The following is a 12,806-nucleotide window of genomic DNA, read 5'->3' on the forward strand; positions in this document are numbered from 1 at the left end:
CTGGAAATGCATCTGATTTTCACCCCAATAAAGAAATTTAGGGCTTACAAAAGCTTGCTGTGAATTATTTGCAAATACAAAAGACATTATTAACAACAACAACAACAAAAAAATTACTGAAAATAATCATCAGACACCATCTCTTGAGTTTGCATGCTTCAGTACTCATCGTTATGACAAACTGTGGCCTCACTTTTGTCATGCTGATATAATTAGTTCCAATAATACAGAATTTATTTCAGTGGACTTTTTTAAAATGTATTTACTATGGATGGGGGGTGTGAACCAATTCTGTTTCCTGTATATATGGCTCTTTTTCTTTGCTTTCTTTGTCTGCTAATTTAACAACACATGCCAGTGAGAAATGCCTCGTTTTTGTTATATGTTATATCAATCTGGCTTTAAAAGGTCATTAGATTTTCAAGTTGACCTTGAAAAAGAAACATTTGAAACTTGCATAGACGCTGCACAACAAATCTAAATGCCGAACACACAAACAACCATACACACCTTTAGGCTAATTTGGTGGATGAGATGAGACAGATGATATTACCTTGGCTGGGTTTCTGTTCAGTGGTTTGCACTGGCATTGCTGGTGCACCTGTTCTTTGTATGGAAAGTTGTAATTACCGGTCTTTACTGCCAGCCAGAGAGTAGCAGAGAAGCTCACATCTGCAAACATCCATGTCTGCATCTTGTCGCCATAAACTACACACACATATACAGTTAGCACAAAAAAACAGTCTTACAACAGGTGGATTTCTAACTTGAATTAAGTAAGAAGAAGAAGTTTGTTTAGTCTGGAATCATACGTCCAGTATTCTCACATGTGTTCTTGTATTTCCCTGCTCTAGTTCAATGAGAAGGCCGACGCTGTGGTTCCTTGCTTCAGGACTTTGGTTCAAGCCAATGTTCGTAACAAGAAGATTTTCAAGGAGGCTGTCACGCATATGCAAGCCAAAGGAACTACAGATTACAAGTCTGGCTTCACATTCGCCTTTGAACAGCTTCTGAATGTAAGCAGCAACAACACTTTAAGGCAGGGCACCATGAGGGTGGATGTTTGTCAGTGGTTGACAAATTGTTCGCTTCCAGAAAGTCTGAGATAACATGCTGCATCTGCATATGGTGTCTTCAGTGCACTCTGCCACAGTTATTGTCTAATCCAATTAATAAAACTGAAATTACAGAGATAAAACAGTGCTGACAGTGAGTAGCTCAGGTTTTCATAAGAGACTTCCAGACTTTTGTCATTGTCGAAGATTGGTCTGATTGCAACTGCTGTTGCAATGGAGCGATGCTAGCATTTGCAGCAGCCAACGCGGTGGTGTTGTCTGTCAGCAGCAGGCATCCACTTGCTCTCAACACAGGTGCTGCCTCAGCTCCATATGCTGCTGTGTATTTTAGGAGGCTGCCACTATAATGGGCTCTGATAGGATGATTGATGAGCGCAGCCCAGAGGAGATCAGCTACAGACACTTTATATTCCTCTGGTGGGGTTGGCGGCATAGAGCCAAGTGCCTGCTGCAAACCCCCAATGCGCCTCCCTCCCCACCCCCACCCTTTCCCAAGTGGAATGAGAAATAAAAAGGTCCCTTTAATCGCTATCTGTGGCAGACGCACTCCCATGATTGGTTGCAGAAGCACAATAAAAATATGTAATTGTAGCAATATTATTTATCTTTATTAGAATCTTGTCAGATTGACACGTCGCTGGCCTGCGTATCAATGGCAGCAGCTGTGCAGACTGGAGAAGGGGGGCAGTGAAAGCTGAATGAGAAACACTGGCACCTGAGTTATGAGCATATAATGCAAAAATGCTGGTGTGAAAGTGCTTCAGACACAATCAAATTTAATGATAGAATGTTGTGTGCTTAAAATGAAAGGAAATTCACTGAAATGAAGGACATGTCTACTGTCTGGGAAATGGATAAATGTTACTAAAAAGTAAAAAATTAAAGATAAGAGTGGATTAGAGGGAGCAAAGTCACCGCAAAAAAAAAAAAAAACAAAACTGTATATTTGATTCTGTACTTAAAGTTTTATCCACGTTTATCCGATGAAGTCTTAACAGTGTCCAAATACTTGTAACACTATAAACTATCAACCTGTTAATCATTATCTGTTTATACAACAGCCTTCAGGTCCACAACAGGGAGCCTTGTATCTAATTGCATCATAGACCATTATGAACCATGTATTGTATTGTGTTTATGTCCTGCTTCTAAATGCTAAATGTCTGATTGTCACAAAAACATCTTTTCAATGTTTTTATTATGTAAACTTTACGTTAGGTTTTTTTGAAACAACTACTAAAATAGCACACCCTTTTTGAATTGCGGTAAAGCCTGACCACCTTCCCCTCTTATTCTCCTCTCTTCCTTTTTCTTTACATTCCCCTTCTCTCCTCATTCTTTTCTCTTCATGTGCCACAGGAAAGCAGTGCCCCGCGGGCCAACTGCAATAAGATGATAATGATGTTTACAGACGGTGGGGAGGATCGTGCACAGGAAATCTTTGAGAAGTACAACTGGCCCAACAAAACAGTGAGTCGGTCCCCATAAGGCTGTTATCTAGTCATCTATTCTGCCAGCCCAAGAGATCATGCATGTCCAGAAACTGTCTTAACAGGCCCTATCTCCCACTGTTTTCCGCTGACATTGTCTTATTATAGCATAGGCCGTTGTGTTAGTTAGGCTGTCAGACATGCCAAGCACTCCAATCTGTGCACATAATATCCTCTTCAAGCTTTCTTCACTTCCATTTTAGTTGTTCTGATTCAGGCTATTTCCTCTGATGATTCATCTCTTTAGTGTTCAGCTTTGTCTCCCCTTCTCTGAGTCTGTTTCTATTTCCCTCTCTCCTCCTCTATCTCTTTTGATGATGTGCTGCTGGTGTTAACTGCTATGACCGACTGACTAATTAGCTAATTTATCATCACAGCCTATGGAAATTACAGCCAATAGATAGAGTGTGTATCTTTGCTCCTGTTTTCTTGTCACTCTCGCCCTTCCTGTCCCTCATTTAACAACCCCAATAATATTTATTCTGATATCTATTACTATCAAGTTCCCTCTTGACGGCTGCTGTCATGCAGGAATAATCTGCAGTTTGACGACATTCTCACTGCAGTCTTGCAATGGAGACGGTTTTGCGAGTTGACTCTGAGGCTAATCGAATCATAGTCAAGATTTGTGCATTGTAGTTATCACATGACAGCAAACCTATTACCATCCAAAAGCAGGTTTGCAGGTTGTAGTTTTTCATTAGCAGTTGCCACTGCAATAATTATTGGTGTATTACTGTATTCCTTCGCACAATTTTTTTCTCCTTTGCCCTCCACGTCTTTATGAATCTTTATGCGTGTCTTCTCTCTCTCTGTCCAGGTGCGAGTGTTCACCTTCTCAGTCGGCCAACATAATTACGATGTCACACCTTTGCAGTGGATAGCTTGTGCCAATAAAGGTAAGTGAAGGTTTCTGCTAAAGCAGGTTTGTGCGTATGATTAAAGAAGATAAAAGTTGTATGTAATAAGTTGTATGTTGTTAAATAGTACAATGACTATATATATCTGTTTGTGTGTGTGTGTTTGTGTGCGCATCACATGGGATCTACTCTCTGTAAACAACTCTCCAATGTAAAAGGTCACATTGCATAGAAGCACAAGCCCAAGCTGAACAACACAACACTTTTAATTGATGTCATGCCATTCAGTCTTTATGGGTACACAACAGCACAGATAATGTATAATGTACAATGTTGACGATTTAAGCTCACGTCCAAACCCACAAATAAGTAAATGAATGCAGCAATCTATCACTCATTTTGTGTGGGTGTATTTACAGTACTTGGTGACGTCACTGTTGGTTGGGACCTCATCCAAACCAAACTTGAAAGGTTTAAGTAGAAAGTGAAATAAACCAAAGCATTCAAACACGCCTGCACCATTGCAAAGCTCACATCATCCAGTAAGGTGTCTCTCTTACTCCATGGGACAGTCAAATGAATATTGTATGAATCTCGAGCCTCTGCGGTCCTTAAATTAACCCGGCATGCGGGCAGTCCATTCTCTGACTGACAGTCTGACAACCCATATGAATCAGCAGCTCTTCCTGTTGGCTACATAGTCGCAGTGAATCTCATCTCACCCAGCTTAACTCAAATTTTCCATTGCTGTGCTTGGTTTTAACCACTTTTTTAAGCCCACAGCCCATTTATCTTCCCTTTGTTGTGCTTTGATTCAATGTAGTTTCTCAGTGTTGCAGTTTATCTGAAGCTGCTCCTTTATGAGGCCTTCAGCTGTCTGTATGAAGCCTCAGCTAACTGCTGCTGCTGATTAGCTCATTGCCACTGGAGCCAAGTGCTTCAGAAGTATCTCCCCAGAAGTTGTTATTAATTAGCAGGAGGAGTCTGGTAGCAGGATGATTACTGTGCCATCTCCCTGTCAGGCTGGGGAAAGTCCAGGATTACGCCTCTGTGCCAACATGCTCTCTGCTGCTCGCGACTGTAGTGATTACCATGGTACTAAAGTCTCTGCCAACAAAGGACAATAGTGTTGACACACCAGTCTCAATGGAGCTGTCCTCTCATATCTCTACCACTTATTACTCTTTGGTATCTCACTCCAACAGAACTGGCTCCCTAACACTTCCATGGGCCCTAACCCTTCACCCATGACACCCATGGGAGTACAAACACCCACAACTAGGCTACTCGAAATGCTAGCTGGAGCTGCGAGCCCATCTTAAGTAAAATGTTACCTCTCTTTGACCCTTAGAACAATAAAACCATTTGCCATGCTCTAAGACAGTCTGACAAAATCCCAAACAGAACAGCATTATCCTTAAAAATAATAATAAAAAAAGGTGAAATGGAGGACAAAAGGCAAATATGGTCTACCACGTTGATCTTAAGCAGTGGTGGATTTAATCCAAAACTGGGAATAAAATATGGTTAAAGAAATAAAATAAAATCTATATAACTATCCCGAGTAAGACTCAACTCATCTTCAAGTAAATTAGCTGTATAACTTTATGGGACGAGCCTAGACATTGTCTGGAACTATTGTTGACAAGAAGCCTGAATATGGAAAGAAAGTAAACACTGGAGGAAAAGGGTTACACATACTGGACACAGCATGGCCAATATGATGACTTTATACAGAAAGAACTAAACCGCAGCTGAGAGCTTACCCACAACTGCTTAAAAAGCTTGACATAATCAATACTCCATTCAAACTCAATCAAGCTCAATTCATATGACACAGTGTATTGTATAGCCCAGTTAGTTGGATCACAGCAAAAATCCAATTTTCTCTTAAAATTTTCCTCAGCAGATGCATGGGACTTAAGATGTTTGAGGAAAACTGAGTTCTAACAGTGCTGAGCTATTATGTAAATGAGTCACTAAGAAAACAGTGATCAGAACAATCTTCGATTACAATCCCAACATCCCTCACATAGCGGATCACTGCTGTTATCGTGCACAGCACAGATGGGACCTATATTACGTTCTTACTGTTTAGTTTCAGCCTGAATGTTCCTCTCTTCACCACTCACTGAGCTCTGCCCTACAACCACAGATGCCACATCTCTGGCACTCAGCCAAAAGCACTTGGACAACTGCTACTCTGAAGGAAACTATAACAGATAGCTGCACCCCCGTGACTGGGTGAGCAGGGATGTGTACGCCTGTGCACGCGTGTGTGCGCAGTGTCTGCGAGCTCACATGTGCAAATGAATGGCACAGAACTGTGGCAAAGTGCATAATGCATCAAAATAATGAAAGTCATCTCTGCCTTTTAACATTCAGGGGATGCTGTCTCCATTTCGTGGCTCTTTGTATAAACACTCATGGCTTTAATAACTCGGGGAGCGGCGCGGTTATTGACCCAGTCGGTCAATCTCCTCCATTCCTAATCAGCAGCAGCACAGCCAGGGGCAAGGCAGTCCCGAGGAGCCTCCACATTTACATCCTACAGAACAACCATGAGAGTAGCGAGGTCAATGGCCACAAGCTCAACGTAGCCCATCTGGCTCAACGTCATCAGCTGGAAATGGTGGCATTACATTTATCTAATAACACTGTAGAGATTAGACTCCACTCTGCAGAAGTGATCACTTTTGAATATTTTAATTCTTGAAAATGGGCCGCGCTGAGACAGAACATGACAAAGGCACACACCGTGAAGCGCGGAAACGTTCTGCTGGAATACTGTATTGATTGTTTCCTTTTAATCTTTAGGTTACTACTTTGAAATCCCATCGATTGGAGCCATCAGAATCAACACGCAGGTAAAATAAATAGCGTACACATATAGCGTGTACAAGCATCTGAATCCACCTCGACAAATTCCCCAAAAAAAAAACCGTCAGTTTCAAGCAAGAAGGCTGCCCATTCTTCCTTCTACCTCCATGCTTGCTTTGGTGTTAATTACACAGACTGCAGATATCTTTGATGGAGGTATAACAAACACAGCTATGGTCATTCTGTTCATTCTTTCTTTCAATCTAAAGACTTTGAAACAGCTCTTTCTCTTGTTGTCTCCTTTTTTCTGTCTGTCTGTCAGAAGCATACACCTCTGGTTCCTCACACACCGTGCCGCCACCCCCCAGCACACTGTGCGCCCCTAGCGATCCTCGGGATAACCTCGTTCCAGCTGTAGAAATTGACTCAGTTGCTGGGAGGTGGGGGGCTGTAGCACAACCCCCCACTACCCACGGCCCTGGTGAGCGATCAGGCCCCAGAATAGACTGTCAGCTGTTCCATTAACTCAGGCATATTTATATTCTGAGAACTGCCACTTACTCTAATAGGTTTTCTGAAAGTGGGTGACTATAGCTCCCTGTATAGGCCTAGAAAACACACCGGGCTTATGTTATTTAACCATGCTTTGCCCTTCAACATCGCACACGCAACACACAGTCTCACTCAACTGAGATGACAACAATTCAATAACAGATGCACTTGAGATGGCAAAAATATGATTATTCATGTTTTTTTTTTTATGTGCCATTCATTTCTGTGTGCAGAGTAGAATAGTGAATAAATAATTGGAACTATATTGTTTTGTTTACGGTTAAGTTTACATGTGACAGATTTTTTTTTTTTTTTTTTTTTTTTTGTTACTTATTTATTGCATTCAAGCTTGTCTGTGTTGTGTCTCAGTGGAGTAACACTAACAAGGCCACAGACTAGCTGGGGTGTTTTGTCTATTGAGAACTTACTGATGAGTTAATGTTCTGCCATCATTGTTGTTACATTACCCAGGGAGACAATAGAGCTTAATCAGCGCACAGGGAGGCTGCCTGAGTCTATATGGCCCCGTCGCTTTGCGGGCCACACATCTGCGGTTGCTGACTTTTTATGTTTCCTAGATTGTTCTAGCCAGGCGGAAAAATTCCCCTATATCCCAAGAAAAGGTCTGGCTGTCATTGTCCTGATGGAATATCTCCCTGTGGCGCGTTAAACTGGACTTTTATTGAGCTAATAATAGAATAGGTTACGCCTGTCAGCTTCACACTGTTCAGACGATGAAAAACAAACCGTCAAAAGCGTATTACCAGAACTGCTGTGCACTTATACAGGGCATCCCTTTTGTGTATTGAGAATATGTACACAAAGGGCGATAGCAAGCGTCCAAAATTAGCAATTAGACTTCCTTCTTCACTGCAAAATTGAGCATCTTCATGTAAAAACTGTTAATGTATGAAACTAAAATATAACCCTGAGAGGGACCCAGCTTTTTTGCTTGCAATTCTTTATGTTTGATACATAAATACCTAAACATTTGATGTCATTCGTCACCTGAAGGTTGAATATGATATTGGCACCAGAATGTGCACAGCCATTTTAGTTAGAAAATATCTGTGCTGTTCCCAATAAGATAAAAAAAAAATCCCGTAGTGCAACTGTCCTGTCCCCCAAACTGTGCAGGTACTTGGTGTGTCATTAGGTCACACGCTCAATAATTTTACCAATAACACACCATCTCCAAAATGGCAGGGATCAATAAGTTGTTTACGAAAAAGACATCTCAGCTTTCGTAAGCGGTGGCTCCTTAAAAGAAAAGAATATACTGAATATGATGAATAACTCGTTGACTTAACCTTTCACCTCTATTCACGACCGCCACGGGGCATTTTCACAGTGCCAGCGTTGACAGTAGAACCCCTGGGAGAAATGTCCTGTTTGCACATTGTGCCATTGACACCTTTAATGTGTTTTTAATAGCTCCTTCATAATGATGAAAAACGGCCTTGAGTGGATCAGGACTGCAGGCTTTATGGCTCGGCAGGGACGGGATACTGCTGGTGGCCCACTGCTTTATGTGGTGACAGAGAGGAGGCCGGTCAGGGTCTTATAGTTTTATGACGGAGGAACGCTGGGTGGCTCTTTCAGCTCTCTGCTTTTAATGTCTGTACATGACAAGCACTGTAAGCGTCTGTTTGATCAAAAGGGTTTTTGTTTTTTGCTTGTTTTTGTTTATTTCACGCCATCGCACTAGTGTTTGTGTTTTGCTTTTTGTAGGAGTACCTTGATGTACTTGGTCGTCCCATGGTGTTGGCTGGCCCAAAAGCCAAACAGGTGCTGTGGACAAACGTCTACCAGGACGCTCTGGTGAGTGACAACTTTAAATTGGATGAGTTATAAAGATTTCATTTGATAAATCCTTAAAGTAAACTATGTAAGTTACCCCAAATGTTCATTGTGCAGACTAAAGCAACTAATTGTGTAATTGCTCACCCACTCTGCAATTTTTCTGCAAATTCAGCTCATGAAAATGGTGTCAAACCTTTTTGAATCTTTCTTTTTCTTTTTCAGATTTAAACTTCATACGATTTATTTGCTTCTGATTATTGAATTAGTTTTTTAATCAGGCAAAACGTTGAGGCCTTTTAGCGTATCAGATGAACTTGCATCATTTGGATTTCTGATTTTTCATCAGGGTTTGGGCCTTGTCATCACTGGGACGATGCCAGTCTTCAACCTCACTGCTGATACCATGAGCTCTCAGGTAAAAACAACACTGGAACACTAACACCACACTAACTGCTTCGCATTCAGGATTCTTGACTGTTATCATTATCATCATGTAATAGTAATGATTTTACCGTCACTGAGGTGGGCACGTCCACACAAATTTTAAAACAGAGACGTGCATTTGTGTAGCCTGAGGTTCTCGGCTTATATTTTTCATCTCTTGGGTGTTGTTGACCATCATCGGTCATTTGTAATGGCATCGACCCAGATGTTGCTCTTCTAGGCAACACCTCCCCCCTGAGGGGACAGCAGACATCACAGCCGCCCATCTGTTGTACCTACATTATCCGGGAAACACAGATGCACCCGGCTTCTAGTATCCATGACCAAAGTGTTTACTCTGAGCTTATCGCACAGGATTAAGCAGCAACGCTGCTGCAAGGCGACTCCGTTCGAGATTTACTGTGAAAATATGAACTAATCAGATTGCACACTAAGTGATAATAAGTCAGAAGATGGCACGGAGGTGTTCTTAGTAGTCTCACAGCACAGCTACCAGTTCTGTGTGATTCTCTTATGTCAGCAGGGGTTGTGGATGCAGTGCTAATAGTTGCTTTATGTGTTTTTCATACAGAACCAGCTCATCCTGGGAGTCATGGGAGTAGATATTGCAATCAACGAAATCAAAAAGAAGACGCCTACATACAGAGTGAGCATGCTGTGCAGTCAGTATCACCCTCATATTACTTTAATGGTGATGATTATTGAATCACATCTTCATTTATCATTTTTCTGTACAGCTTGGAGCCAATGGTTACACTTTTGCAATCGATCCAAATGGCTACGTACTTCTGCATCCCAACCTGCGACCTAAGGTTGGTCCGGCTGTTTGCTCATCTTTAACAGAAAATGAGTCCGCTGCTTCTGATTCTGCAGCTGAAATTGGAGGTAAGTCCTGCTGGCTGATGTGATCGCACATCCTGGTTTCCCTCTTTCTCTTCAGATCATTAACTTCAGGGAGCCCGTCACGCTGGACTTTTTGGACGCTGAGCTAGAGGACAGCAACAAGGAGGAGGTTAGGCGACATAACTGCAAAAACCTCACTTGTTTTTACTTTTCTTTGGGATTGCATGTATTCGTACGCCTTCTCATTCTGCAGCATATCGCACTCTCTCTTTCTCATTTTTTCAGATCCGCCGAAAGATGATTGATGGCAATTCAGGGCAAAGGAAAATCAAGACGCTCATTAAGTCAGTTGATGAGGCAAGTCATCAATATCTGAGATTCAATCATGATCCAAAGTAGTGTCTTCCTGTGATGAGTCTGAATCACTTTGGATGTTCAGAATCTGTTGTTTGCCCCCATTGATAGGAAGAGACATGTGCTGAGGTTGTGACAGTGTTAATTAGCCAAGTGTTATTGTGATTGCAGAGGTATATCGATGAAGCCATGCGGACATACACGTGGACGCCTGTGGATGGTACAGATTACAGGTAGGCTTGAAATGAGACATCCTCAACTGACCTCAGACCAAAAGATTTTGCAACATGAACCTGAGTGAGTGAAATTCCACTTTGATATTTTTATTCTGTGCGTTTGAGCCTTAAGCCTAATAGATGCAGCTTTCCTCCTGTATTTGCATGAAATAATTCATCTGAGCCATCCAAATTAAAGAGCCATTCATCATCCCTCGTAAAAATCCTCAACAGTACTCTAAACACAAATTATTTGTGCAGTTTATTAATCTCAAAACTTGGTTGAGCATTTGAGGCTGCATCATAATGATTTTTCCTCCAGGCAACATTGGGCAAATTACTGTTTATGATATTCAATAGTCCTACAGATGCCTGATGTGTGTTTTCTTTATTACATCTGCTTGCAGTGTGCCTGGCCCAGGCTGAGACCGTATGAGCTTCTCGCCCCACAATTCAATTAATATTCAACTCGAAGGGAACTTCCAGTCTATTTAAGAATCTCAATGTCACTTCTATGGTCTGCAAGAGTGAACTATAACCTTTGTCAGACAGTCAAAGCTCTAATTTATCTTTACCTTAGAGGATAGGGAAGAAGGTTTGGCTTATACTTGTAAAACTGTTTGCTTTATGTTTTATATATTTATATAGTTCAGCACCAAAAAGAAGAAAAACAAAGGTCATCAGCTAAGACAGACATTTCCCTCAGCAGACAGTCGAGACTGAACAACAGCTAAGAGTAGAGGGAATTTTAAACTCAAAATATTAAACCCGTCATTAGAAGCTAGAAACACAATTTCAGTGTATCTGTGAGATGTGAAAACATTCCACTATTTGTTCCACATTGTCATATCGTCACAATAAATTGAACCATCAATCAAGAATTTTTTGGCAAACAATTAGCCATATATGAAGCATGTTGGATGTGATGCAGGGGATACTTGTTCCAGAAACTGTTGGCTCACTCAGAAACAACTGGATGCCGCCCTGCTCCCTACAAGGCACCAAAGATGACCTGACAAACTGAACAGAAAATGAACTTTATTGAAAAGATTGCAGGCTCGCCTATGTTCCCATCCTATAACCATTAGCCCATAGGTTTATTTATATAAATACTCAAAGGTCCTCAGCGGCAAAAAAACAAAACAAAACAAAACAAATACTGAATCCCTGAGGGCTAAAAGATTAGCTGAAATGTGTTGAATAAATCTTATCCTAATTTCAATACTTTTTCAACGCAGATTTTTTTGAATGACTGTTCTGGAAGCCGTCTTGTTATCAATCACAATGCTGCCACCTGTTGGCCTTTGGAATAACAAGAAACCATTGGCTTGAATGTATATGTGTGAGTGCGCCATTAACAAGAATCAGCTAATGGTCGGATTTCTTAAAAACACTGACTATGTTTAAAGCTAAAACTTTGAGCTGCCCTTTCTGGTTGAAAGGTGGATGGATGGATTCAGGGGTGTGGTCTGAGGTGTGTGTAGTGCCACCTCTAACCTGACAGTAAAGTCTGAGTGTCCTTCCTCATCCCTGAACCATGCTGAAGTTAGTCCAGTGGAGGTCAGCAGTAAGAAGAGAGCGCAGAAATGAAATGGATGGAATAAGTACCTATAAATAATAGCATCTGTGTGTGTGTGTGTGTGTGTTGGCATTCATCATGTGTTCATGTATTCCTGACTTTCTGCATCTGACTCATTACCTCAGTTTAGGGTTGGTTCTGCCCACATATAGTGAAAACCACATCAAGGCCAACCTGAGTGACCAGATCCTTCAGGTGCAGTGTAAGTACCCGGGAACACCCAGCATCCTTTGCTCTCAGTCTCACTCTTATTAGCTCTCTCTCTCTTTCTCTCTCTCTGTCTCTCTCTCTCTTTCCACTCTTTTCCTCTGTCTCCCTCCCAAATATGATCTTACACTTTTATTCAGTCCTTCCTCCTGGGTGTCAACATCATCACAGGGGGTGTCTGAGTGGCGTCACCAGCTCTCCCCTGCCCTTCTGCCCCCCTCTATTATCCCCCTTTTGACGCTCTCTGATAGGCAGGATCATACCTGAGTCCCCCCCCTCCCCCTGCCCTATTGCCTCCTCTACTGCCCCCTGTTCCCTCCTGTCTTCATGCTGTGCTGTAAAATGGTGATGTTTTTTCTTCACACTGGCTGAAGAAAAAAATAACTGAACTGACAGAAAGGTGAAAGCTGTGGTTTTACTGTGTTACTCAGGTGAAAATAATGGTGACCTTTGTGCTATTATTTTTTTTGCCAAATGCTCTCGCCTCTTCTCCACCAAGTAATGATTCTGAAGCGTCTGTGTTCAAAGTATTTGATGTTCTGAAAACTCTGTGAAAATATGCA

The 12,806-nt window shown here is 41.7% G+C and overlaps 1 protein-coding gene across 2 annotated transcripts in view; it reads left to right on the top strand.

The window, feature by feature from the left end:
• Positions 1–12,806, top strand: part of cacna2d2a (calcium channel, voltage-dependent, alpha 2/delta subunit 2a) — a 133,272-nt gene that overhangs the window by 108,298 nt on the left and 12,168 nt on the right. For both annotated transcript variants that reach the window (XM_029501182.1, XM_029501181.1), the window contains exons 11-22: positions 855–1,016; positions 2,436–2,546; positions 3,387–3,465; positions 6,244–6,293; positions 8,530–8,619; positions 8,948–9,016; positions 9,617–9,691; positions 9,783–9,857; positions 9,986–10,057; positions 10,174–10,245; positions 10,414–10,475; positions 12,162–12,238. In XM_029501182.1, the coding sequence (XP_029357042.1) occupies positions 855–1,016; positions 2,436–2,546; positions 3,387–3,465; positions 6,244–6,293; positions 8,530–8,619; positions 8,948–9,016; positions 9,617–9,691; positions 9,783–9,857; positions 9,986–10,057; positions 10,174–10,245; positions 10,414–10,475; positions 12,162–12,238 (994 nt within the window). The remainder of the gene's footprint in view (positions 1–854; positions 1,017–2,435; positions 2,547–3,386; positions 3,466–6,243; positions 6,294–8,529; positions 8,620–8,947; positions 9,017–9,616; positions 9,692–9,782; positions 9,858–9,985; positions 10,058–10,173; positions 10,246–10,413; positions 10,476–12,161; positions 12,239–12,806) is intronic.

The sequence above is a fragment of the Echeneis naucrates genome, chromosome 5 (genome assembly GCF_900963305.1).
Source record: "Echeneis naucrates chromosome 5, fEcheNa1.1, whole genome shotgun sequence".
Taxonomy (NCBI): domain Eukaryota; kingdom Metazoa; phylum Chordata; class Actinopteri; order Carangiformes; family Echeneidae; genus Echeneis; species Echeneis naucrates.